This window comes from Vigna radiata, chromosome 11 (genome assembly GCF_000741045.1).
Source record: "Vigna radiata var. radiata cultivar VC1973A chromosome 11, Vradiata_ver6, whole genome shotgun sequence".
In the NCBI taxonomy this organism is placed as follows: Eukaryota; Viridiplantae; Streptophyta; class Magnoliopsida; order Fabales; family Fabaceae; genus Vigna; species Vigna radiata.
In genome coordinates, this window is record NC_028361.1 from 2,755,670 (window position 1) to 2,783,026 (window position 27,357).

Here is a 27,357-nt window from a genome sequence, read left to right on the forward strand (position 1 = left end):
CACATGTTTTCGTTTTATGAAACATTCTAACTAAAATTAAATACCTCTTATCTCTTAATATCAATACAATGAACAAGAAGAAAATGCAAACAGATTTAAAAAAAAATATATTAACCATCCGTCAGCTATACCAATCGAAGGAAGATACAAACAAATTTTAAAATAAATATTAACCTCTAACGCTAAAAAATAGCTAATAGGAAGAAGCTGATGTCGCCCCACTGCAAATGAGCTTACTCTCAACAATCCTTCGGAAATATATATATATAACCAACACTCAGAAAACCTTAAGCGAGTTGCATTTCAAAGATGGAGGGATGTAAGGTTTGTTTATAAAGATGAATCACTATGCTATGCTGGAAATAAGAGAGTTTAGGAGTAGGGTGCAGAAGTGGTATGCTGGAAATGAGAGTGCAGGAGTGGGGTGCATGAGTGGGGTGCAGGAGTGATGTAGGGGTGTAGAGTCAAGGGGTGTAGGGTCAAGGGTTGCAGAGGTCAGCAAAATACATGCTTACTGATTGGAACAAAATGGAGGTGGTCTTAATGCTGGCAGAGAAATTCACACTAATCAAAATATTAAACTCTTAAACTATTAATTAAATAAGGGTATTTTCGGAAATTGGAGGTGAAGGATGAAATACTTGGAGGTGGAGGATGAAACCCCCATTATCAAAACCAGTTTTTATATTTTTTTAAGTCCAATTTGAGACTTAAAAGACCATTTAAATATTTTTCCTTTCTTTCACTTATGGAAATATATTTTAAAGATAAGACCACGATGGATTTTTTATGTTTCAAAATAAATAATATTTTTAGTGTTATTAATCGAAAGAAAGAAATTGCAACTCACATGGCAGAGCAGAAATTCAGTAACTTTCATATATGGTTCCAGCAGCTGGTAGTGGTACGATACACCATAACTCCCAATAAATAACAGCCAGCGAATTTCAATAAATTACAGAGAATTTTTGGCACAAGAATTCTTTTCCATATATTTATATGGGCACTGTATAAATATTCTTTATTGAAATTTGATTTTAGTTTTTTTTTTTTTTTAATTTTTACGCAAGTACGAATTTTGCATACACATGCTATTTTCAGTATTCTGGCAGTCTAGTATGATATTTAATGATTATGAGTAAAAATGTATTAATATAAAAAGTGGTTTTTAACAGAATGGAATCTGAAGTAGGAAAGGAGTGTGGTGGTGTTTTCTTGAAAGGGGGATAAACAAGGTTGATTTTCTGCAAATTACTTAATCAATTCATAAACCTAATTTGTCAGAATTTGTTTTGTTGGATGATTGGGATGAGATCCGTTGTTTGTTCGTAGGGCAACCTTGGCGCTGAAAGAGTATAAAAAAGCAATCTTAGTTTTTCAATTTTATTTGGAACGTTGTGATTTTCCGGGTTTCCGTTTGAGGAAAGGACAAATCGGCATTGCTTCTGCTTTCTTTTTCCATCCCCATAGATTACATTAAAAAAAAATAGTGAGAAAGAAAGGCCCTACTAATTTAGGGTTCCTCTCCCTACACAGCGACATTACGGAGTTCTTTGTAGGAGAGGATGTGAGGGTTTGAGGTTAGTTAGTTTGGTTGTTTATGTAAGAAAGAGAATGGGTGTGGGTGTGGGGAAGTTGAGCTTGTTATCGACGACCGACCTGGCTGTGTTAGCGGAGAGCAACGGCAAATGCAAGAAGCATGTGTGTTGGAGATCCAATGCGACGCCGTTTCGGCACCGGAAGCCGACTTCTTGGTCTGTGCTCTGCGTTTTCATGCTTGTCGTGCTGGGTTTTATTTCCCTCTTGACGGGCCACATGGCCTCTGATCTTGAATGGTACTCTCAGCGATTGGTCCGTCGCACACTCTACTCTTCTGTGGTTCGTCATTTTTCTCCTTCTCTCTCTCTCTTTTTCGGTTTCGCTGTAATCGCAATATGCGGGGTTCTGATGTGAATGTTTTGTTAGGAGGGGAACTATCGCGCGCCAATCGATGTTTGGAAATCGCAGTATTCTAAATATTACTACGGATGCAGTGAAAGGGGACGCGGTTATGCTCGTGAGTTTCCTCCTCGCAATTCCGTTTGAATGCGTCTTATTTCGTGAATTGCACTCCGGTGTTTTCTTGTGCCATAGCATTCAATGTTTTCACTTTGTTTTGAATACTCGCACATGGTTCTCGCTGACCTATGCACGTGAATGAGGGTTGGAGTGAAAATATTTAGGTTATGCGAGAACAGACTGAAGGGTTTTTGTTTTAAATTTGATTAAGTTGGGCATGAATGAATCCTAAAGAGTTGACGAGAAATATGTATACTAACTTTTTTTCATGTGTCTTGTTCTCTCTTGTTTTGGTAACCGGATAATGCAGCTGCTGTGCTTGAGCGGTGGTCAAATGGATACTTGCTTATTGGAACTAGCGGAGGACTGAATCAACAAAGAACTGGGGTGAGTGGGACATAGCGATCCTGATATGGTACATTCTGATCATTTGAACGTTGAATGTGATGATCTGCCGTCTTAGTTGCTTAAGCAACTAAGATGACCGAATCCGTTGTTTGCAGAGAAGTTCTCTTTCCTAGTCAGGCATATAAGCTATTTTTTTTTTCTTTTTAAACAATGAGTATGTTCTTCCCGTAGACATGACCGCCTTCATGTTCCTGCGTCCAGATAACAGATGCTGTTGTTGTTGCGCGAATTCTTAATGCCACACTAGTTGTACCCGAGTTGGATCATAATTCTTTTTGGAAGGATGACAGGTAATTTGCAGTTCCATTCATAGATTCACAATCAGAAAAAGTTTCTTGGTTCATTTAATAAAGACATTCTTGTTTGGATACAGTGACTTTGTCCATATTTTTGATGTTGATTGGTTCATTTCTCATCTCGCAAAAGATGTTACCATCGTCAAAAGAGTTCCTGATAAGTTTATGCGGTCAATGGAGAAACCACCATATACAATGCGTGTCCCAAGGAAATCAGAGCCTGATTATTATCTTGATCAAGTTTTACCCATACTTTTGAGACGGCAGGTATGTGGCTACCATGTATTTGAAATTTCTCAATTCATTAAAACATATTTAGATTTAACCGGGTCTGTCAATTTAGTGAATAATTCTGAATTTAGCCCAGGTAATAAACATGTAGGAGATTTTGCAGGTTGTTCAATTGACAAAATTTGACTACAGACTTGCAAATAACCTCGATGGTGAGCTACAGAAACTACGTTGCCGTGTCAATTTTCATGCTTTGAGATTTACAAAACCTATACAAGAACTTGGTCAAAGAATTGTTATGAGAATGCAGAAGATGGCACGGCGTTTCATTGCTGTCCATTTGAGGTTTGTTTCATGATTCCCTGCGCACAATTTCCCTATAGTGCTCTGAAATTTGAAGGTATTTGTTTGATTAAAATGGGTGCTAAAGAAAGGGTACTTCTCAAATTCAATATATTATTCCCTAATATCAAGTTCAACTTCTTGTTCTCTCAAGATTATTAAATATTATAAATGACAAGTTTGGGATGCAAAGAGCAACCTTGCCACTGATAACAGTGTTCATGACTGATTTATGACAGGTTTGAACCGGATATGCTAGCATTTTCACGTTGTTATTTTGGTGGGGGAGAAAAGGAGAGACGTGAGCTTGGTGAAATCAGAAAAAGGTGGACAACATTACCTGTAAGACTACACAATCCATGGACTTCTGAATATAAAATCTGATGCATTCAACTAACGAGATTATAACATTCCATCCTTAACCGTGGTGGCTTCCTGAAGGCATCGAGACCAATATTTTATTCCAGACGCATTGCTTGATGTGCTTTCTAATTACAAATTTACGCATTCCATATAAGACTTCTAAAAGTTGAAGCTAATTATTTTTACACTGAAATTATATGAATGAATTATTTTCACGTGATAAAACAGGATTTGAGCCCAGATGGAGAGCGAAAGCGAGGGAAATGCCCTCTCACTCCTTATGAAGTGGGTTTGATGTTACGGGCACTTGGCTTTTCAAATGACACATATCTCTATGTTGCATCGGGAGAAATATATGGGGGAGATGAAACCATGCAGCCTCTCAAAGATCTTTTCCCCAACATCTATACAAAGGAGATGCTAGCTGATGAAGAGCTGAAACCATTCCTTCCATTCTCTTCACGCCTTGCTGCTATTGACTACATTGTTTGTGATGAAAGTGATGTATTTGTCACTAACAACAATGGTAACATGGCCAAGATTCTCGCAGGTCGAAGGTAAGTGCATATAATTTCTCTACTGTCCTCCTTTTGTTTGTTTAGTGCATCAGTGAACTTATCTCTTAAACTCGAACAAAGACAATGAATAAATGGTTCTCCACGTGTAATGGAAACACCGGAATCATAATTATGATTTTTCTGTTATGGAATGTAGCAACTATGTTGGATTAATCACTCTTGAATTATATTCCTAATATTGATTTTACTTGGATTTATGAAAGCATATCACTCCTTTGAACTGAAATAATAGCAAAATTAACTATGGTTTACTTAAATTAAACAAGTTATTTAATATCATAATTTTACAAGTCTCATTTAAAATATAACTTATTTTCCTAAAGTGCCCTTCTTTATCAAGAATTAAAGATTACTGAAAATATCTTAAATAATTAGAGGGTGCTTTTGGAATGGTATCATTAAATAGGATGAAAGTAGTTAAGAATTTACTTATATTTGAGTCTATCAAACCTTTTATTGTGTTGCTTATGGTTGAGTCTGGAAGGAGTATATCGCAATTTGTAGAAAGAAAATGAATAAATTATACATTTAGCATCTGGAGTCCTGAACTTCAAAATTATCAGAAGATACAGGGTATAGTAAGCAGATCGGGTTGAACATAGCCTAGGTGATAATAATTCAATCAATTCATTCTTCAAATAAGATGAGATCTCTATCTTATTACTTTCCCACTTCTATTGTTGATCACTGTACTATCTCTCCCAACATGAAAATGCTGGAGAGGAGTCGATTTTGTACTGGGAAATCACATTTTTATTTTGAGATGTTTGGAGTCAGAAAAATCTGAGAAACCATAGGGACTATTTTGAAAGCTTCAAGAAAAATTACTGCTGTATTTTATATGTAGCTTAATTGATGATTGTCCTTCGCCAAGGACCATTTTCCTAGTGTGGTTTAGACCATTGGCATTTTGGTTTAACTGAAAATAACAAAACCTATTGAGAAGCCAAATCTTTGCTTATATTCAAGCATTTAAACTAACTTGATTAAAGTATACTGTCACTAATTATGTTTTCAAAGGGTCAATAATTGAGGGGATTCGGACGTCCTCGTTTATAAATAAGCAGTCATGTAGTTGATTTCAGTTATCATTTGGTAATGCAAAAATGCTCTTGGAAAAAGCATAACTTGTTTCTATAGGTTTCCAGTAAAGCCTTTGCTTTTTACAACTATTTTTATAAACCGAAAATTCGATACTTGATGCTATTAAGAATTCTCAGAGGCTTTTTATTGTCATGCGCATTATGATTTCTTTTATTTTGCTGCCACGTTATGCTTGCTTTTAGTGACTCGCATTTTCTCATTGTTTTTTTTTTTGGCTAATTTGCCTCCTGCTGATAACCATTCATTTTGTTTACAACAGGAGATATATGGGCCACAAAAGAACAATTAGACCAAATGCAAAAAAGCTTAGCACGCTATTTGAAGCAAGGCATCAAATGGACTGGGATACCTTTTGTAGAAGGGTTAAGTCATGTCAGAGAGGATTCATGGGAGAACCGGATGAGATGAGGCCTGGACGAGGTGAATTTCATGAATTTCCTAGCTCTTGCATCTGCAAGAGACCATACATTGAAGAACTCGGTGCCATAAACCTGACAAAAGCTGATTCCTCGTTGAATGGAATTAGAAGAAGAGGCAGTACGTGAAGGTACTTTTAATCAGAGCTGTTATTATCTGGTGGGGGGCAATCAGAGTTGCCACTCTCTCCGTTTAATGCCAACTGAACGTCAATTGAAAATTGAATGTTATGGAAATGCGTCCATATTGATCTATCCTTGTAAATCATGAGGGTTCCAGTTCTTAGGAAGGTGGCTCAGTTTAGATCCTAAGGACGTCGATGCGTTGCAAACTGTAGATATATACATACATATATATGAATATATATGCTTAGTTTAGTTCAGATATTCCTTCCTATCTTTTTTCCCGCCTTCTCTCCTCACAGAATTGGGTAACACATTTTCTCTCATTCTGTTCACCTATTCTCTATCCTTAACGATCAAACCGATTCAAATACTTGAAACCATTCAGTGCTCGGGTGCAATTACAAATGGAAAAATGAAAATTGAAAAACTAGAGTGCGTAGGCCTGTATGTATACATACATACATATATATATATATATATATATATATATACACACACATGAGAACACCGAATGTAAAATATAAAAATAATAAATTGTTACATTAGAAAAGTTAGAGCTAAGAGATTGATTTTCTCGAGTAAACTTTCCAAGTAACGGGATTGATTTATAGTACAAATTTGAAATACCAATAATTGAGAAGCATTCATAGTTAGACTAGTTTCCAATTTAATTTGACCAAACCTTTTTAAAAATGCTCAAATATGTATAAATTTAATAAAAATGTTCAATAGCCTAATTTAATAAAAGTATAAATTTATCGTAATAAAATAATTACTTATAATATAGATATGTTGAAAAATATTTATTATGAAAACATACATTCCATTACTCTGGATAAGTTGTAAAAAAATAATTAGAAGAGGTGGAAAGGCGATGCAACGATTGACATGCAGGGCATGACGTTATGATTTGATGAACAAACCTCTACAAACAAGGTTGATGAGATGGAGAAATTTCCATATACAGCACAGCCTACGATCAAATCACATTTAAATAAATACTAAAATCAACATGACCGACCGTCTACTGAGCTATAGTCTGTCTAAACATATGAAGCAAGAATTTTCATTCCTAAGTTGGTTGGTTGGTTGGTTCTCTATTATAAATATACACATCTATGCTAGCTAGCTATGTCACAGCCCGCTCCTTTTCACTGTACCCCATCATTGCAATTCCCAGCTCCTTCTTCCATTTAACCTGCTGTTGCAACTAAGTCACTAAAACAGTCTCACCATACACACATATTAACCTCACAAAAGTCAAATAAATGATATTACTCACCTTTAGTATTACGATTATGTGAAACCGAAGGAATCTTAGAAATGATCAAAGAGCTTTGCAATCCTTCTAATAGCTGCAACCCAGCCACCAGCCACCAGCCACAGCAGATTCAAAAACATAAGGTCATATAATTTCTACTTCGAAGCGAGAGAACAAAATAGATTACACAACAGAAAAAGAATCACTCAGTTATTGAAACTTACTCTTGATGTTGGCTGGATCCTGCGATTGGATCTGCGGGGCTCAACGACATCAGATGCTGATTTGATGGAATTGTCATTTAAAGCCTTATCGGTGTCACCTTTACCCATCTTATCCCGGGCAGGCGCAAGTTTTCCTTTGCTTGCCCTTGATGAGGATGCCCTTTTAGGTGGAAGGACATCAACCAGTGATGAATACAAAATTGGTACTTGAGTTGTTCCATCAGTCGTGGAGTGGGGTGCTCTCTCCACCTTACTTTCGCTCTGGGAAGCATTCTTTAAGTGACTTGAATAATCCTTTATCCTTTCCGTCGTACCTGTCAGCTCAATGGCATGAGAAAACGCATTTGATAAAGAAATGTCTTTTGCTGGAATTACTACCCAAAAACACAGTGGTTTTCCAGACTTACTTGTCTTGGCCTTTGAATCGGCTCCATGTTTCTCTTTGGAACCATTTTTCCAACCTCTGGACCCTGAACTAGGAGGCATCAAGAAATTTGCCAGTTTAACCGAATCACTTATATCATTGGCCTTGCTGCTTTCATGTGCCACGTAATGCTTGCTTACTTCCATAAATTTTCTCTTCTTCCCGGGTTTAGGAACACCAAAAATTACTTTTGATTCTTTTTGAAGACCGCTCCTTACCGTTCTGTGTGCATCCAGTTTATTTTGATTCTTGCTGTTCTTACCAATGTTAAAAACTTTATCATTTTCAGTCAAATTAAGTAATGTTATCTCATCAGGTTTTGCGGACTCCACAACATCAACGCCTTTCGGCATTTTGTCTTTCCCTTTTAGCTCTACCGCATGAGTACCCAGTTTAGGTCGTTTTTCTTGCGGTGTATCACCCTGTATTAAAAAACGTGAAAGCTGGTAAAGAGAAACATAAATTGGGGCACTAGAACACCCTAGAAGAACCTAAAAATAAAGTACCTCATTTGTAGAACTATTATTTGCTCCCACTTTGGAAGGTTCAATCCATTTACCATCCTTCCAAACAAGGGATGGACGGAGATGCCAAGCTCTGACAACCAGTGTTTCTCCAAAAGCTGGTTAAAACCAACATTATAAACATTTTCCAAGAATATGGAACTAATGTGTTTTATACCTTAGTAATAATTAAGAAACACAGAATACCAAAATGTTTAATTAAATAACATACATACCAGGAAAGTGAACAGTATATGATGTTTCATCCTTTTTATTCTTCTCTGTGACTACTCCTTCCCACCAGCTGATGACAAAAACTAACATGAGAGAACTTTAACAGATATTTATCTTGTTCAGTTTTAATTTCATAAATATTTATGCTTTAAAAAAATTATTGGAATAGTCATTTGCTCATAAATACAATATCTAATTCAACCATCATACCCTAATATATTTAAATTACTTGGACAGAAAGAATGAGAAATGATATAATTAAATAATTCCATTGGAGGAGAAGATGAATAAAAAAATAAATCCTAATTTCATATGACAACAGAATCAACACCATCTCCATGACGAAGCAAATGAAATGAGAAAATATCATATCCATACACAATAAGTTAAGTTGATACTGAAGAAATGGCCATCATTAATAGATAGCTAATTAAAAGAACTCTGTATTAGCAAACCTTTCTTGTAACCATGCATCAACTCTATCCCCAACTGACCAAGCATAATCTCCCATAGCAGCTCTGCGTCTCTTTCTCGTTCCTTCATATTGTAAAGCAGTAACAGGGCGAGCAGTGCGTATTCTGGGGGGTTTGTCTCCATCACATTCAAGTGATACCCATTCTTTCAAGGGTCCGGCACCTGAAAGATAGCAATATTTTTAATCACAATAATGAATAAATACACTAATACAAAATTGAATAAAATGTAAATGAAAATAGCTCACAATTCATTGTCATCTAGATGTACAGAGGCCCACAAGACATCAAAACCTTCTCAACTTTATTTTTTCATGATTTATCCAAAATTAATTTCTAGCCCAAAGTATGAATTAATTTATGAACTTTGCCAACTAATGAATAAGATGCTTCTGTTCTAATCAAAGTACAAGCATAAAGATACTTGACCAACCTTCAGCAGCTACAAGTGAATTGTAGCATACATATGCTTTACCATCCTTCAAACTCAAAATATTGGCTGGAAACCATGCGGCTTTAAACCCTTCATCATCCTTAAAAACCTGAAACATATAATAGCTTCAGTTTATTAGGATTATAAAAATGAAAGAATAATATATTTTTCAAAATGAAAAGAATGCATTCCAATTTAAATAAATAAACTAATGCCAATGCTCAGAAAAGCAAACATTATAAAATGAAAGAATGGCCATTAGTCTGGTTACTTTCACTACCTCTACATAAAAATAAAAAATAAAAAATAAACAATAAATAAAAATGAAAGCAACCTCTATGAGTAAGCCTTCCTTGATGCTACTTCTATCCAGAACCTCAAATCCATCACTAACATTAAAAGGAGCCTCAGTTTCAGGTGTAGTTACATGAACCTTATCAACAGGCTTGATTAAATCAGAAATAACCTTGCGCCCCTTCGATCCTCTTGATTTCTTTTCATTGACCTTAATGGAAGACGAAATTCTACTACCAGATAAAATGTCTCTGTTTTGTGCATAAGTTTCAGGAATATCTATCACATTGTCAATGTTCGCCATACTGTCTTTGAAATTTCCAAATTGCTGAGAAGAGTCCCGGGCTGATTTCAAACATCCCTCCGGGCCAGCTTCTACTAACTGGCTTAATGTCAAAGGATCACCCATACTTACAATCTTTCCTGCTTGAGATACAGCTTCCGCTGCCAGTTCAGCAGCCTTAACAATGGCATCCATATTTTCAGCTCTTTTAGTGGCAGCTGAAGCAGCATCCACTCTCCTTTTAACAGCTTCCTTGGCAGCAATAATGATAGAACCAGGACTGCTAGTTCCATTAGCACCATTCAAGATGGAAGCAGAGGTAGCTTTACCCAAGTTATTGGTACCGTCAGAAAGAGAAATTTGATTACTTTGGCTTGAATTATCATAACCAGATGAAAGTAATGCTTCATCAGCCATTAATTTTGCTTGAAGAGCAGCATTTGATGCAACATTGGCAGCTGCAGCTGCTGCCTTTGCAATGGCAGCTGCTGCTGCAGCTGCAACTGCCGCAGAAGCTAATTTAGCTTCAATATCTGGCATCAAGCCAGAATTTTTATGCTTATCCAACTGATTCCATAACTCTATGCTATGATTCACTGCAGCAGCAGCCAGGGCAGCAGCCTCCTCGGCATGATCTTTTGCCTCCTTAACTTTCATAAGAGACTCATCTGACATAATTCTTTTCTCAACATTTTGATCATTTTTTGATTGATCAACAAGAGGAGATACAGACACAACTGATTTTTCAACAGTAGTTATTGGCACATTCCCACCTGGGGCCACAACTGCAAAAGAAGTAGATGTATGGCTACCAACAGCAGGAGCCAGTGATTGCAAATCCCTCTGGCCAAAATCCTCAGATACCACAACTTTTTTTCTTTTCTTGGGCTTTGGATCTGAAGAATGTTGAGCAGGTGATACTGCCATATTGTTTGCATCAATCAAAGAGGCAGCTCCTGCAAAGATACTCTGAAAACCTGCACCAGAAGTAGGGAGACCAGAAGTAACATTCTTTATGCTAGAGGAAGGAGGCTGAGATACTTTGATTGGGCCTAGCTTAATTGTATCCGAGACAGGTGATGCAGAAATATGGGTGCTATTATCAGGTACAGGAGTTGGAGAAGCAATCCATGTTCCTCGGAGGGGTGTCTGGGATATCCAAGGTGTGTTGGGTCCAAGAAAGTTCCTTACAGGAGTAGTTTGATAAGGATGCAATGAAGTAATTGCCTGTGGATAATCCACAACAGAACCTCTTGCAAGGGCACTAGACTGCAGAGAATCACCACCTACACCCAGAGTTGATAGACTCCAAAGGGGGGATGAAAGAGGTATTAAGGGGTTTACAATTGGTGGAGTAGCCTTGCTGTTGGTTCGACCAAGTGGTGAGGAGATACTTTTCCCTTGAATAGCACTTTGCTTAGGCAGCAAATCAGAGCTTCTAGCAACTGCAGATCTCACTTATCAGGAGTTAATCAAACAAGTCAAATAACAAAAAAACAAGCTATATGACAAAAAATACCAGATCTTGGTTGCACAGGTGTTTCTGGGTTAGCAGGATGAGATTTTTGACCATGTTGCCTTTCCATGCAGGCACGCCAAGCATTCTCCCAAAGGCTCCTACCACCATCTAAACACAATGTCCAGGAACTCAATATTTATTTTGATCAAACAACAGTAAAGGACACGTCAGGGAGTCATGAACAACAAAAAACTTAACCTGATCCCCCAAAGGCTGATATCATGTAAGCCTCATCTGGTACTGTGCCTTGACTGCAGCAACATAAATAAGATAAATAAATAGCAAGTTATTTGTTATTCCACAAAGAACATTAATAATAATATCATGCAGATCTACATGGATATGGTGACCTAAGCCTCAAATATCTTTTTATCAAATAAGGAATAGGTTTAATTTCTACACAGCAATTAAAAGAAAGGGGAAAAGTATACAACGAACCAAAATTTTCCCACTTTTCAATTAACCATAGGAGTGCGGATGTTATGTGAAGTCTTAAGAAGATAGTAAGTGAAAAAATGCAGATTTTGGATCCATAACCATATGCACACATCACATTGGTGTATCATCCATAACAATTAAGATCTATACAATATTTGAACTCACATCAAAGCTCCATAGACAAAGATCTGTGCACGTAATTGTACTTGCTGCACATCTGTGAAAGGCTGATGAAATAAAATAGGAGAAGCAGAAGTGTTCAAATCCGGAAGGCTAGATGTTGAAGTATTTACAAGAGCAAATGACTTTGTACTATTTGGCTCAATGTGCCCATACTGCTGCACCTCATTTGACTGCATCATCTGGAAACCAGGAGATGGGCTCAGGGTAACTTTGGTTGGTTTATCACCTCTTTCTGACTGTCTAGCCACAGTAGTGTCCTTCGCATGACTTCCTCTTCTAGAAGATTCTTTTCCAGCACTCTTATTAGATACTCGCCTAGTTTTGCGCTCAGGTGTAGCTTTAGAAGCACTGTGTACAATCCCTACATCTGATATTTGTTGATTTCCATGAGATGCTTTTCTAACAGCTTTGGTTTTTGAAGGACCTATCCCAGAAGTAGGAAATCCCTCCACAGCCTTCAACAATAGTGCAAAGGGAGAAAAAAAAAGATGAAAAGTATAAGATCATTTGTCATTCATAATGTACACAACAGATCATACCAGCTACACATTACACATAAATAAGCTTTCAAGAAATCACCTTATACATTCAGGAAGATGCACAATTGGGAAGCAAAGGCAATAACAATGATAACAATAAGATAGAAATCCCTTAGTTTGGATTGTAAACTGCAAAAAGACTTACTGATGATTTTTTTACTGTTTCAGTAACAGGAATTGATTGCATCTTGTCAGCACCTTCTGCATTCACATCTGCAACATCCTTTTTGGACAAATCAGCCACTGAATTTACCTCAGGAGTTGAGCTTCTTTCATCTTTAGTTTTATTCTCCTTTAAATCTTGAGCAGTAGACAATGTATCTTTTGAACTACCATTTATCATCTCAGAAACTTGGGTGTTCGGTTTAGCAGAAGCCTTGATTTGATTTTTATCATTTTCAGTCTGAGAAGGGCTTCCAAGTGTGCTGGAAGGATCACAACTATTGTTTGCAGGAAAGCTTCCACCTCCAGTCTCAGGTAAATCAATGCAAGAGTTCGGTACAGATGCAGAAGATGTAGAATCTTGGTTTTTAGGTGCAATGTCATCTACAAAGTTCACATTGTAATGGGTATGGAAACTAAGAGTCGGACAATAAAAAATAAAACTACCATCATGACATGGTTATTTATCACCCTTGTTACAGATATAATAGTGTAGCATCTTCATAAAAAGGAAACTATATATAACATAAAGCTATGGATTAAAAACATAGTGGTCATCATTATCATTACAAAGCCAAGACTGACACATAACACACATGAAACCTAGAAGAATAAATTCTTCTTAGGATCAACACATTTTTTCTACTATTTACTTTTTATGCCTGAAGATTCTCCTTGTGGAAGGATTTGTGGTCAATATCTATTTTCAAATAAAATTTCTGGATTTTAAACTTTCTACCAGCACAAAGCTCCAATTGTTCCGATATTTGTACACAGGATTCCTCCCATTTATTGACTGGTAGTTGCCTATGTATGTTTCTTAAAATTTATGGATGACCTATCCTGCCCATTTAGATATCTTTATCTCCCCATTTATTTGACTGTTTAGGAGAAGCAGTGAACAGTGATAGAGTTCATGCTTTAGTTTATAAATTTTTCTATCCTTCCATGGGTTTCACCTTAAGGTAGGACTTTACTTCATCATGTATCCAAAGGAATTGGATAATTCTCTTAACACCATGGTAATGCTGTCATTTTGTTACCCTGCTACCTATTATTTTTTCTTCTTTTAAGTTAGACTTATTATCTTAGTAAATTCTTAAGTTTAGAGTAATAGCCTCACACAACAAGGGGCTTTCTAGTTTGCACCATGATGATATTAGGCCTGAGTGAAACAATAAAAATTTCAATAGGCGAACTTCAACATAAAATTTAACAAAAAAAACATAAACTACAATCAAAATCATTGTGAGAGTTGTAATGCATACTCTTTCTAGAAATTGTATGACATAAATAGAAATGAAGGATGAACACAATCAGGATTTTGAGAAATCATCAGGCGATCTTCAACATAAAATTTAACAAAAGAACATAAACTACAATCAAAATCATTGAGTTGTAATGCATAATTAGATAGAGTTAATTCAAGATGAATACATTAAAAAAAAAATCAATGACAAAGTCACTAAATTTAGACAAAACTTAAATGACTTGCCACCATGTAATATATATGTTTTGTCCATGTTTTATAATTGATAAGAAAGTTATAAGTGGACAACAAAAATGGATAAAAGATTACCTAATTTTTCTGAGGAAGGCTTGTCAGGATTCTCCTGCACAGTCTCCTTGTCATCCTTAATCGAAGACAGTGCAACACCTTCACTCTTGTTGTCCAAAGACGCACATATAACTTGAGGAATACTAATCTCTTTTGCAGATTCTTGAATAACTTTATCATTTTTTGTTCCTTGAGGTTCACCAATCTTTACAGCACTAATAGTTCCTAAATTCTCTGATAACAGTTGACTAGAAATATCAGAAGACTGGGTTTTTTCATCTTCTGTGACAACAGGACAAGGACCAGTTTCCCTTTCAGAAGATCCAATAATGGTAGCTGGGCCTGCTTCCTCAGCTTCTTTTCCTGCAGATTCTTCATTTCCCTTGGCAGAAGAATATCCAACAGGAGTTATCCCTTGAAAATCGTTGTGACTAGTACCTTCATGACTGGAAACAACTTGGCTAAAAGGTGGAATGTCTGCTTCATGTAATGTCAAACTACTATTTTGCAAAACAGCTTGTGAAACTGAAATGATGATGAAAAGAAACCTTTTGAGTTAATGAGTTACTGGGAATCTGATCCAAGATTAGTGTAGGACCTTTTACTATATCAGTTGACAAGTGACACATCATTGTGGTACCTAATGCGTTGTTTGGTTTTAAGAAAAACAATTCTTGCATATCTAATTTTTGCTAGTAATTATTAAGAGTTACACTGTTTCCTAGTTTTCAATGATTTATACAAGAAATTGTGGGAACAACATAGTAGTATTTATTAGTGAAAACAGGAAATGACATTTTCTCAACCCAAACAGGCCTGAGATTTTCACCTATAGTGCAAGGTTTTTAAAATATTCATTTTAATTTTCAAATACAAAGATTAAATACCTATAACGTACCTGATTTGTTGACAGGTATAGAATGGGTTGATATTGAGGAAGTCATCAATGCAGTTTCCAAGCTACTTTCACTAAGACATGATGAAACCACTCCCTTATCCACAAGATGGGATTGATCAACATCACAATCCATTTGGCTAGAATCAGTAGGAACTCTTTTACTTTCATCACTGTCGTTCTGTCTGTCAGATTGATTGCTCACACACATTTGAGTAGAATCACCCAAAATGGAAGATTTTGTTGAAACAGTCAACACACCACTGCTTGAAAAACCTCCTACCCTATTGTCACTAATTCCTTCACTGATAATAGAAATGTTATTTTCCTCTTCTGTAAAGACAGATGTCTCCAATTTGCTTGACAAAATATTTGTATCCACATGATTAGCAGTGTTCAGCAGCTGATCCTGATCATTGACAGAGATAACTTGCTCGGATTTTCCATATTCATTTTGTCTCTGAGGATCATTGTTTGCACATAGTTGAGTAGACTCACCCAAAATGGAAGATTTTGTTGAAAGGTCAGTCACACTGCTATTTGTAAAACCTACACTGTTGTCATCATTTCCTTCACTAGTATTGGAAATGTTATTTTCCTCTGCAGTGACCATAGATGCCTCAACCTTGCTTGATAAAATCACTGTGTTCACATTAGTGTTCAACAGCTCAACTTCCTTAGTAACACTGCTACCACCATATATCACTTTAGTGACATCCATATTTTGCTGCATATTGGGAAGATTTTCAGAATTGGAATTACCAACCTCAATCACTTGCCCCATAGAGATTGAATCGTCTTTGATTGATATTTCTGGCAAATCATGTGTATTTGGTACAGACTGATCAGCCATTACCACATCTTTAAGCAACATTAAGTCTTCACTTGCATTGTTCTGAGACTGATCACCACCTTCACTGCTTTTTTCAGCTTTCTGCAAGTCAGAAACCGCAACAGATTCCATTCTACTGGAATTCTCTAAACTAACTAACCCACTCTGAAGACCATCAACTAGATCCCCACCTTCCAAAGTCACTACTGCAGGGATTGAATGAAGGGATTTATCCAGGTGGTGCACATCAGTCCCAACAGCATCTCTTTCCTGAGTCTGTGTGTCTACCAAAACAGCTTCATCCATCACAGAAGATTCCAAATCTTGATTATTAGTATGTTCTTGAATAGGACCTTGCTTCTCATCATGCATATTACTCATAGAAGATTCAGCAAAATTAGTGTGCACGGCAGATGAATCACCTTGAGTTTTAATAGGAGATGAATCATCATTAACGATCTCAACTTCTCTTTGACTTGAATTCTTATTTTTGTCATTAATATAGGGAGACAAACTCCCTTCAGACAGAGGCAAGTCATAACTTCTACTGATATCACTTAGTTCAGGATTACTTGAAGGTCCATCAAAGGATAATTCCCCTTCACGGTCTTGGGAGAATCCATCCTGAGGCTTATCCATTCCTACATCTTCTTTCAATTCAGAAAAACTTGCATGAGTACCACTAGATGGATGTACATCTGAAATACTGTCTGTAAATTCATTTTTGTCCTCAAATTTAGAATTGGTGTCCATTTGCTTAGCTAAGCAAGCCAGTTCATCACAGGCATCTGATTCCTGAATAACTATTTGTCTAGGAATATAATCTTCCTGTCCAACAGATTTTAAAAGCATTTCAACAGATTCTGAGGAAGTGGCCTCTGACCAAACATTGCCATGCCTTGATATAGGACAAGATTCAGCTGCAGTTGAACTGAACTCTATTCCACTACCACCTCGAGAGAATGCGTCAATCCACTGGTTATCTTCGTTGCTTTCAATGCCAAGGAAAACTTCAGTTTCTACTAAACTATCAAATCTTAAATTTGCTTGAAGGCTTTCATCAAAATCAAACTTGGGAAGAGCATATGGCCTTAATACTGGAGGAAACTTGGCACTACCTTCACCAGCTAAATGGAGATTCTGGTTTTGAAAATCATTGTCATCATAATCCATGGGTGAATCCCTGGAACAAATATGCACATAAGAATAAGAGAAACAACAGTGATAGAGACCTTAAACTTGATAAAAGAATGTGCATGCATAGACAGAAAGACATCCAAAGATACAAATTCATAAAAGTAGACAGAGGTACATACAAGATCCATCAAATTCATCGTCCAAGGATAAGCAATAAATTACACATTACACAGGGAAGGAAGCAAAAAATGCATAGAAATTAAAGAATAAATTGTTGTCAAGTTTCCAGAAAATTACAGCACCAACATAAAGCAAAAAAGAAAAACATAGAAATTCAATTTAAAAGTGCAAGAAAACAACACAAGTTAAAGCATATAACCACAACCCTATAATTCAAAATTTCAAGGCTGCCACACTACCTAATATAGCCAAATAAAATAAGAAAACAAATATAATAGTACTGTTAATTCAGGTTCTGTCATTGTAATGATACAATTTGAAGGGTGAGAAAGTAGAAACCAATCCCTAAGATTTAAAGGTTGCCTACTGATTAGAAAAGTGATTTTAAACGTGGAAGATAGACCTGTATAACTAAGTACCAAATTAAGATTCCACAAATGATTCCTACAGGTTAATCTTTACTGTCACACTGTGAGAAACTTCTTATGCTAGGGCCTTGGGAGCATCACCAACCTATTTATTAGTCTTATTAAAGACATGGCAAGGTCAAACATGGATACATCCGACAATTCTTTTCAACAATCAAGAGTACAAAATAAAATAAAATTTGAATACAATTGAATTGTTTCTTTGTTCCGAATGAGTATGAGAAGAAAAAAAGAAAAAAAAAACAATTTACACACAGGATTTAACTATAGTAAAGTACCTGGTAGTTGAAAATTTATTTTATGCCTGAATTAGCCCATTAGAGCAGTTAAGTAGAAAGTAATCATTTTTCACACAAGACTCACCATTTCAAAGCAAAGGAAGCAAAAGTCTTAGCCTAATCACAGCAAAGGAGAAGATTAAGAACCCAAAGTTGGACATGAACAGTACCAGAACAAGTAAGTCTAGAGACGCTACCTCCCTCCATCCGGCGAGGAAATCCAACCCTCGTGATCTCACCTATTCCCCAATCGTACAGTCATCTACTCCCTTCAACACAGAAATCTGAGTGTGAATGCAATTTCACTGCAGAAAAAAAAAACAAAAAGGAACACTGATAGAGTCAATTGAACCTCACCCGTGGATTTCTGGCAGATCAAATTAGGGTTCCGGCTATGACGGTGAGAGTTACGAGGAAGAACGCAAAGGAAACTGAAAAGGCGTAGGAGTGGATTTGTTTTGTTGTTCTTTGGGTGTGGCTGTGGAGAAAGCAGTGAGTGGAGAATTTTGTTTTTTTCCCAATGAAGAGAAAATAAGTGTCAGCAATGGGAATCCAAATTAAAAAAAAAAAGTGGGTTTGTAGGTAAATAGTGAAGATCGAATGGGCAAATAGGTTGATATTTGACACGTGGGTGGTCCCGATTGGTGCATGTAAAGTATCTAGTTTCTAGGGTTAAGCATGGAACCTGTCCCTGAAAAACAGTGTCACTTCTCAGGATGGCTGATTTGTTGTTGAAGGAGATAAGAGGGGCAAATAAGTGTCCCTCAAATTCAGATGCTCTGATCCAACGGTTCCAGGAGGTTTAAATAAATGAATCAGAGATCCACGACGGTTATTTTTTTCAATTTTAATCCGGTTATTAGTTCAATTAAAGGTAGATAAAAAGTACTACTGACATATTATTATGAATTATTATTATTATTATTTGCAATTATGAGTCATCCTGAACTTAATTTAATTGGATCCAGTTTAATTAGTGATTATTTAAAAGTATATGAGTTGAATTGAATATGTAAAACTTAATAATAATAAAACTAAATAATAATAATAATAATGTGATGTTATCCATATCTATACATAAAGAAAAATATTCATTTATTTTACCCTTCAAAGTACCATTTTAGTTAAATTTAAGTAATTTTTAAATTTAACTGTTTTTTTTTTAAATTTAATTATTTATACCTATATATTTATACTTGTATATTTATATATATAAATTATTTTTTGTGCACTTTTCTTTTACTTTTGTACTTCAAATTATTGTTTAATTTAAATTTAACTAATTTTTTAAATTTAGCAGATTTTAAAATTTAATTATTTTTTAAATTAAAAAATAAAAATCTTCTATAAAATAAATAAAATTATATATAATTAAATTTTATTATTTATACTTATTTTTATAATTATTATTTTATTATAAGCCCATGTTCACTAATTTATTCTAAAAATTATATTTATGTAAAAAATCATAATTTAAAGGAGTATATTTTATTTGTCTTTGTTTTAAAGTAATAAAAGAAAATTTAGTGTTTTTTTAAGATGAAAAAAATAAAGGAAATAATTTTCCATACATAGACAAGTTATTGATGAATATAAATAGATAAATATATTTACATAAGTTATTGAATGCTTAAAATTTTCCATATGTAGATAAAAAAATTGTGATTGAAGAAATATACAGGAATGTAAATACTTAGGTTTCCCTAACAGTTGTTTGTGAGTATGCTTATTTTAAAAAATAGTTATTCATTACACATTTCAATATGTCTAATATGTTTATTTCAAAAATAAAAATAGAAAAAAAAAGTTTCAAAAAATAACTTCTAGTTAAGGAAAATATGTGAAAGAAAGGATAAAAACTTTTTCTTGAAAGTACACAAATTAATAAAAAAAAAAGTTATTCTCTTTCGTTGTACTTGAATAAAATATCTTAGTTTGTTTTATGAATTTAAAATGAAGACCATAATTTGTTTATAAATCATAAAACTAAACTAGATATATGGATATTTCAGTCAATGGTCAAACACAACATTTTGTTTGATGACATTAAATTTTTTATCGGTATATAAAATATGAAATTTAATTTCTCTTCATATTTAATTTAATATTATAAATATTATTTGCCTACATAATAAAACTGAAAACATATAATAAAAATGATCAGGATAATAAAAATAATTTTAAAATCAGTAAAAGTTACATTAAAATTAAAAATAAACACTAACATAAAAACAATCTAAACATATAACAATAATATAGTTATATAAAAGGTAAAATTGTAATAAATTTTGGGATAAAACAGTATAAATAAAAAATATCATTTTGTATGGGTGACTTCTTTAGATAATGAAAAGGATTCTATAAATATATAAATATAAAAGATACAAGAGGTAAATAAATAAATTGTTATTAAAATAATTACAGATAGAAAAAACTATTTGTTTGTAAAGTTTAAATATACTCAATATTTATTTATTAGAGTCTATTGGCTTAAAATACACAAATTTAACTTTTTATTATAATTTGATTAGATTAAATAAAAGTATAATAAAATCTAATTTATATCAGATTTTACAAACACTTTAAACTTTATTTAAATAACAAATTATATAATCCGCCACCACTGTTGAGATGAGCTTCAGGCTCTCTGTTGGAGAGAAAACAAAGCCAAACTGATCCTACCCTTCTCTCATAGCGAAAATCTCATCCCATCACTTTTCCTCAGAAACCCATCTTCTCAGAGCGGAGTAGAGGAAGCACGGCGTAGCCTCGGCCAGCAGGTTAGTCTTCTGGGCTTGAAATGTGTGAATTAAGGCTTGAAATTGGGGGAGTTTGGGATTTCCTTTTTGTATTTACAATCTCCGGGTGTGCCGACCTTGGTGTAAGGTGTAAAGCGCAGACAACCCATACCAGAATAGAACCTAATGATTGCGGTAGCTGGCTGTCTCGGTCGGTCAGACCAGACCAACCTCTCATCCAACAGTATGGATCTGAGAGTTTGTGAATACTAGAAGAAAGTGTGCTTAGAATTTCTTAGGAAGAAAGTGAGGTTGGATGGTTTGTGACGAACCCATTTAGTCATAAAAAAATATTATAAAAAACTGAACAAACACATTTAGGTCTATTTAACAATAAAAAAGTAAAAAATAAATTGAAAAACTAATAGGCCACCTTATTTGTTAGTTTATTGAGAGGACTATAATGTATGAAATTAAGACATTTTTAAAGTACATAGAAGAATAAACTTTTTTTTATTGAAAAAACTATGTTTTTTTATAAAGAAACCTAATGTCTAGTTTACCTTTGTCATTGGTGGAACCACTTGGGTCCTGATCTCTAGTTTTTCACTTTGCTTTTCCACTGCCTTAGATCTGTTCTCTCTCTCCTATTCCTTTACACTAAATTGTTGCCTATAGTCTCAGGCTACACAGCCGGTGCCATCCTTGCCGTGTTGCCTATGCCTCTCACAGAACACTGAAAAAGTAAATCTTTGCAATAAGTTCATATTTTTCTTAATTTGTCAGTCTCTACTGTTCCTTGTATTTGTTAAGTTGGTTCTTTATTTATTTATTTTTTAGTTTTTCACGACAAGAGAGCACTGTATTCCACAAACAGTGATATACCTTACAATTAAGATTTTTTTTTTTACCTTCACGATTGACAGGTTAGATAGAAAATTAATGTTTAATTAGTTGGAGCACCCCTACCACTAATGCATTTTAGATTTTCTGAGTGTTTATGATTCTTGAGATCCTTTGAAGCAAATATACTATTCATTTTCATATCATGCATTGCCTTGATTTAATAATAGTAAATGTAAGTATTTAGTTTTTGGAATTGGTGGTGTCTTTTGGTCCAGTGTGGAAATAAAGAATGCAGCTCACTCAGTTTAAGGTGATTCTGACTGTTCTACTTTTTTTCCACACCTGAACACTGAAAATGTATGCATTGCATGGCTGTATTCAACTATTATTTCGGCCATTGTGTTGTTAATCATTATGTATTTAATGGTTATCCTTCCCATTTTTTCTCAGCTCCATCACCCACCTCTAATAGTTAATCTGACACCTTACTCAGTTTGATGCCAAACATGATCCAGCCCAAGTTGAACCCCAATTTGATGTGAATCTTGTAGATTCAATTATGGAAAGAATCCACACTTACATTTGACCAAACCTTAGACGCACAACTTGGCAGATGCTTATCACCAGCAATCTCTGAATGTCCTTCTAGTTCTACTTTTCATTCACCATGAATTTCTCTTTCCTTCTTTTATTTTGGATTTTGAAGAAATCTTGTCCATTGGTATTTTTGAAACTGCAATTTTGGATGTCACACAATTGATTTGGGACTGACCTTTGATTTTAGAGCTCTATACTCTTATTTTGTTTGAAATTGCTGACAATATTATCAGTATTATGGGTCTTTTTAATGAATCAGTAAGTTGCATAAATTGACAATGTTAATTGTGTCCAATTCTGTGTAATTTTTCGATCCAACTAACAGCAGTACCTCATGTATATGGTGGTTATTGGCCAATTATAAAGGTGTATTAATGTGATTAGCATACGTGTGTTAGGGTTTTGGTTTTACTATTCTTCATCCCTGTTGATCAAGAATGCAATTCTTTGGGGGTTCTGAGATCAGTCCTTCACCTCCTGCTCCAGCAGCTCCAGGAAACAATGGTCATATGATGTATGTGTTTAATAGGAATGGTGTGTGCCTTCTCTATAGGGAGTGGAATCGCCCCTTGCGGACATTGGATGCCCAACAAGACCATAAGTTAATGTTTGGTCTGCTTTTCTCTCTGAAGTCTTTAACTGCCAAGATGGATCCCACTAGGTATGTTTGTCTTGTGAATTTTGAATAAGTGCCAAATCATCCTTCCAGCTATTCTAATCCTATGTTTACTGTTTAATTTTACTTCCACTATTAATTTCTGAATACAAACAAGCAATTTATCTCCTTAAAAGTAATTTGAAGACTGCATATACTAGTAATGTTTGAAATGAAATGAACTTTATGTCTGTTGCAAAATTTGCCATGTTGACTAGCAAGTTATTTTGATATTTCTGGTGAACTAATCGCTGTTCTTCAATAGTTTTCTAGGAAAGACGGCATAAATGAGCAATTAATTCTTCAAAATAAGATAAATCAAACATATGCTAAGTCTTCTAGCTGCTGTTCTTATTCTCTGAAGAACTGTTTGGGAGCATATATTATTTTCTTATGTGTTGCATTCAAATTGCTTTTTGGTGTAAAATATAAAAGTGGTAAGAGATGACAAACCTGCTATTTAAAACATATACTTGCTTCTTTCTGCAAATAGCAAAATAAACATGTGAATAATACTTATTTACTGTAGACCTTGCTAACATATGTAAGTTGATGTTGTTTGATGGTGCTTTCCTTCATAGTAACCAAGCTTGGTTAATTTGATCACTAGGAATTTAATAGGATATTTGTTTGTTCCAATGCTCTTTTATTCTTTATCCTTATTTTAATATGTTTCCCATGTTCCTTATCCTTATACCCTTATACCATATCTTATCTCTTGAATATTTTATGCTTTGCATGATTGTAATTGATTATGTTAATATTTTTACTGAATTACTGCCAGAGTAAAGATCAACAAATCATGGATTGTATGGTGGACTTTTGGTGTAATCAATAAAGGAATTCATGTTTCATGTTGCACTTGCAAGTTTAATTAATTATGCTCCATATTGTTGTGCAGTGCTGCTGAGAAAGGAAACCTTGGTATGCCTCAGTTACCTGGCCAAGGTTGTTCATTTCACAGTTTCCGCACTAATACATACAAACTTAATTTCATGGAAAGTCCTTCTGGAATAAAGGTCAGCTACAATAAATCTTGGGTTTTATTTGTATGTTTGTTAGAGAGCCTTATGGATGAAGTTACTTCTGGTCCTAAAGTCTAGTGGGGAAATGTTTTGCACCTTGGCTTTTGTTCATTGATAATTGTAGCTATCTGACACTTATTCTCTATTTGTATGTTATATTTATTTTTATTAATCTCTTTTTGGCCAGAAAAATAGGTTTATTGACATAATTTTAAATGAAAACTGAAGTGGCATAGAACTGGAAAAAAAGAGAACAGGATAAAGTGAAAGAAATATGATACACCATGATATAATCTTTGGATTTACGAATTTTGGCCTGATCTAATTTTTTGAGTTACTTACAAATCCCATGTATATTTGATCAATTGTGAGCATGATTAGCTTCTGTCCCACTTCATTGTTTTTAAAGCGTGTTTGTTAAAATCAAGAACAATAAACTTGCTTATAAGATGCATAGGTTAGTGTTTACCATTCTGCGTAGGTGATAAAATGGTTTAGAAACTTCAGATATGGGTATAAATAGTAGTGAATTTTAGTTTAGTAGATTTCACGAAATTCAGATAGGGTGTTTGGTGGGTGAGAAAGAGAAGGGAATAATTTGAAAAACGGTAGGAGTTACTGTACTATTTCTCTCATTTATCTTCAGTCAAACTATGCATCTCTCTTCTGATCGCTTCTCTTCTTCTCTTTCAATCAAGCACTTTTAATTTTAACTTCTTTTTTCCATTTATTTCCACTCTACCAACTTACTTTTATCCATCCTTTTTCTCTCATCTTTACCAAAGAGAGCATTAGTAGTTGTCTTAAAAAGTTGTGCAAAGTAAGATGGACCGCTTAACACCAGCAACAAAATGGAATCTATTTTAGCAATTAAAGAGACGTATTACAGCACTGATAAATATTATCTAATCATGTTATACTCTCTGGAAATTAAATTAATGTAGTGATCTTTATAATTTCATATATAGGTGGTTGTTATAACGTACCTATTGTGACTCTGTTCTTGCTTTATACAGATCATCTTGGTGACTCATCCTAGAACTGGTGATCTACGGGAATCCTTAAAGCGTATCTACAATTTGTATGTTGATTATGTTGTCAAGAACCCGCTTTATACACCTGGATCTCCTATTAGGTAACATAATTTATTCTTCCCTCTAAATGACATATTTGTCCTTTTATGAGAAGAACGACATATCTGTTCTGTGAACGTGGTTTCATAGTGTCATCCGCGGACAATATCATCATTAGTTGCCATCGTTCTATGTCTTCAATGCATTTGGTTTTGAGGAAAGAAATGGAGAGGATGAAAGAAAAATTGAAAAACTAGGTAAAAAGTAAAATTGAATGTTTAATTGTTTGATAGGGCAGAAATAGGTGAAAAATAAAGTGTTTTTGAAGGTTATCTGATTTGTTTGATTTGATAGAAAATAAGGAGAGAGATAGAGAGATCAATAAAAATAAATGAGAAAAAAGATACAGTGCTCCTCACCAAGCAAACAAAAAATACTTTGTCCCTCACTCTTCTCTGTACCAGACAAAAAGTTAATGTCGAGGTGCAATACTGATGAAGGTGAGCATGTGATACGTGGTTAGGCACACTATTTGATAGATTCAAACCCAAACTTTGCTTAATGTATGGAGTTAGGCCAGTGGGAGTCTAATGTAGATTGTCTGTTCAAGGAAGTAGACTAGTTGAAATGTTTGTAAGCTGGCATAGGTACCACTTGAGTTAATACTAGACTTCGAAAAAGAAAAAGTAGGGCAGGGCCATCATCACTCAATCTTTATAATTATTCCCAGTAAGTCCAGAGCTATCAATGTGGGTTGGCCAGCTAGGGTCAAAAAGCTCACTTAATAAATTTGCCACCGGAACCTTGATCCTAAACCAACCCCATGTTTGCATGGAGTTCAGCTCACCAACTACAAAAAAGTATATTTAAATTTTAAATGAACTCAATCCATAAATATCAGAAAGTTATAATCTTTTCCTAGTTCCTATATAGTAAAGTCAAACAAACTAAGAACAATTTATATTGATTGATACAGTAAATAAGAATAGAACCTAGCCCCTCTAGTAACTACTGTCATCTAACTAGGCCACTACTAGTCGTGGCCACACCATTTTGTGCAGTACGGCTATGCTCAATAGGTTGCCGTATATCAGTTAAGGCCACACCGATACCACTGGTGCGACCTTAATTGAGTTCAGTGCTTTGGCTAGTGATGTGTTGGACCTTAATTGAGTTCAGTGCTTTGGCGAGTGATGTGTTCATCCCCGACAGAATATCGGCTTACAGCCCATTCACCTGCACATTTTGCTATGATTTTATATGTTGTATTTCTTGATTTTAACTAATACAACATCATATAACCTGAGAACATGGAGTAAATTTTTATGTAATTGTTGTCATATTTTATCAATAAGTGTTAACACTTGTTTTCTGTTTATAATCTGATATATTTTTGTTTTTTATCTAAGCTAATTTGTTGCTAGTTAATTATTTTCCCTATTAGCTAAAATGGTCTGAGGAATTATTTTATGGTTTCATAGATTTCCTGTTGCCACGAGAAGCTTTTTGACTGGATAAACTTTTAATGGGTATTCATAGGTGTGAGCTGTTCAATACAACGTTGGATCAGTATGTGCGAGGCATTGCGTAGAAGCTGAGTTGTCTTCATTCAACACTGTATATGACTATTGTGGTACAACGCCTTGTTTTGCATGGTGTATGTTGGAGGCATTGTGCATAGAAGCCGAGTTGTTTGACTTGTTTCCATCAAACACTGTTCATTTCATTGATTTTATTGAATCCTACAATGTATGTTACCCTGTATTTCTCTTCAAATATATATAACAAACTCAAGATACCTAGTGTTACACATGATTAGGTATGATCTCCAATTTTGCTCTCAACGCTAAGATTGGGTGCATGTTTGGATTAAAATCTGCTTCTTAAGTTTGAACCGTGTTTGACAAAAATATGTTTACTATTTATGTTTGGATATTTTTTGTTCAAAAGCATATTGATGAGCATTTATTTGGATAATACTAATCAAAGTACTTTTAGTTGATGTTATAGTTGAATAAATATTGCCATCAGGAAAAATGAATTTCAAAAGCAGCTCGGACTCTTTCATTTTTCTGTTTGGGTGCCTCAAACTCAGATTGGAGAGTAAATTAGTTTGGTAGCATGTTTGGCTACTCTTAAAATTACGCTTGCACGTTAAAATTTTGTTTGAAAACTCGATTTTGTAGAAATAAGACATGAGTTCCTGATTCCAACCCACTTGTG

At 34.8% G+C, this 27,357-nt stretch overlaps 3 protein-coding genes across 11 annotated transcripts; 2 read left to right on the plus strand and 1 right to left on the minus strand.

Annotated features, from left to right (window-relative positions):
• Positions 1–1,117: 1,117 nt before the first annotated feature.
• On the plus strand, positions 1,118–6,261 carry LOC106776347 (uncharacterized protein At1g04910). Its single transcript, XM_014663775.2, has 9 exons — positions 1,118–1,878; positions 1,966–2,056; positions 2,369–2,445; positions 2,668–2,756; positions 2,840–3,029; positions 3,157–3,338; positions 3,575–3,677; positions 3,927–4,255; positions 5,640–6,261. Exons 1-9 carry the CDS (start codon positions 1,615–1,617, stop codon positions 5,923–5,925), a joined length of 1,611 nt encoding a protein of 536 aa, XP_014519261.1. The 5' UTR covers positions 1,118–1,614; the 3' UTR covers positions 5,926–6,261.
• Positions 6,262–6,758: 497 nt separating this feature from the next.
• Positions 6,759–18,766, minus strand: LOC106777518. 7 transcript variants are annotated; one of them, XM_022787401.1, is made up of 18 exons: positions 18,558–18,765; positions 18,371–18,469; positions 15,349–17,360; positions 14,472–14,975; positions 12,876–13,276; positions 12,353–12,646; positions 12,174–12,235; positions 11,769–11,821; positions 11,571–11,678; positions 9,809–11,496; positions 9,475–9,583; positions 9,024–9,204; positions 8,571–8,638; positions 8,338–8,453; positions 7,815–8,253; positions 7,408–7,721; positions 7,205–7,277; positions 6,759–7,123 (listed from the first exon to the last, which is right to left on the minus strand). In XM_022787401.1, exons 3-18 carry the CDS (start codon positions 17,348–17,350, stop codon positions 7,116–7,118), a joined length of 6,420 nt encoding a protein of 2,139 aa, XP_022643122.1. In that variant the 5' UTR covers positions 17,351–17,360; positions 18,371–18,469; positions 18,558–18,765; the 3' UTR covers positions 6,759–7,115. The 7 variants fall into 7 exon arrangements, with proteins under 7 accessions (XP_022643122.1, XP_022643121.1, XP_022643120.1 ...); XM_022787400.1 differs by having other exon boundaries at positions 12,174–12,646; XM_022787399.1 differs by having other exon boundaries at positions 7,408–8,253; positions 12,174–12,646; positions 18,398–18,462; positions 18,558–18,766.
• Positions 18,767–20,804: 2,038 nt separating this feature from the next.
• LOC106778031 (trafficking protein particle complex subunit 1) lies at positions 20,805–27,028 on the plus strand. Of its 3 annotated transcripts, none has more exons than XM_022787563.1 (5): positions 20,805–20,980; positions 22,780–23,042; positions 23,938–24,055; positions 25,078–25,196; positions 26,616–27,028. In XM_022787563.1, exons 2-5 carry the CDS (start codon positions 22,819–22,821, stop codon positions 26,650–26,652), a joined length of 498 nt encoding a protein of 165 aa, XP_022643284.1. In that variant the 5' UTR covers positions 20,805–20,980; positions 22,780–22,818; the 3' UTR covers positions 26,653–27,028. The 3 variants fall into 3 exon arrangements, with proteins under 3 accessions (XP_022643284.1, XP_014521402.1, XP_014521403.1); XM_014665916.2 differs by having other exon boundaries at positions 20,807–20,980; positions 26,674–27,028; XM_014665917.2 differs by lacking the exon at positions 20,805–20,980 and adding an exon at positions 21,611–21,682 and having other exon boundaries at positions 26,674–27,028.
• Positions 27,029–27,357: the final 329 nt, after the last annotated feature.

Excerpts from the sequence above, each read along its gene's own strand:
- LOC106776347 (XM_014663775.2), top strand. The coding sequence starts at position 1,615 with ATGGGTGTGGGTGTGGGGAAGTTGAGCTTGTTATCGACGACCGACCTG. Across the intron at positions 2,446-2,667 it reads TGAATCAACAAAGAACTGGG|ATAACAGATGCTGTTGTTGT; the intron begins GTGAGTGGGACA and ends TCCTGCGTCCAG. Across the intron at positions 3,339-3,574 it reads TTCATTGCTGTCCATTTGAG|GTTTGAACCGGATATGCTAG; the intron begins GTTTGTTTCATG and ends GATTTATGACAG.
- LOC106777518 (XM_022787399.1), bottom strand. The coding sequence starts at position 17,350 with ATGGATTATGATGACAATGATTTTCAAAACCAGAATCTCCATTTAGCT. Across the intron at positions 14,976-15,348 it reads TATACCTGTCAACAAATCAG|TTTCACAAGCTGTTTTGCAA; the intron begins GTACGTTATAGG and ends TCATCATTTCAG. Across the intron at positions 12,647-12,875 it reads AAACAGTAAAAAAATCATCA|GCTGTGGAGGGATTTCCTAC; the intron begins GTAAGTCTTTTT and ends CTATTGTTGAAG.
- LOC106778031 (XM_014665916.2), top strand. The coding sequence starts at position 22,819 with ATGCAATTCTTTGGGGGTTCTGAGATCAGTCCTTCACCTCCTGCTCCA. Across the intron at positions 23,043-23,937 it reads GCCAAGATGGATCCCACTAG|TGCTGCTGAGAAAGGAAACC; the intron begins GTATGTTTGTCT and ends ATTGTTGTGCAG. Across the intron at positions 24,056-25,077 it reads AAAGTCCTTCTGGAATAAAG|ATCATCTTGGTGACTCATCC; the intron begins GTCAGCTACAAT and ends TGCTTTATACAG.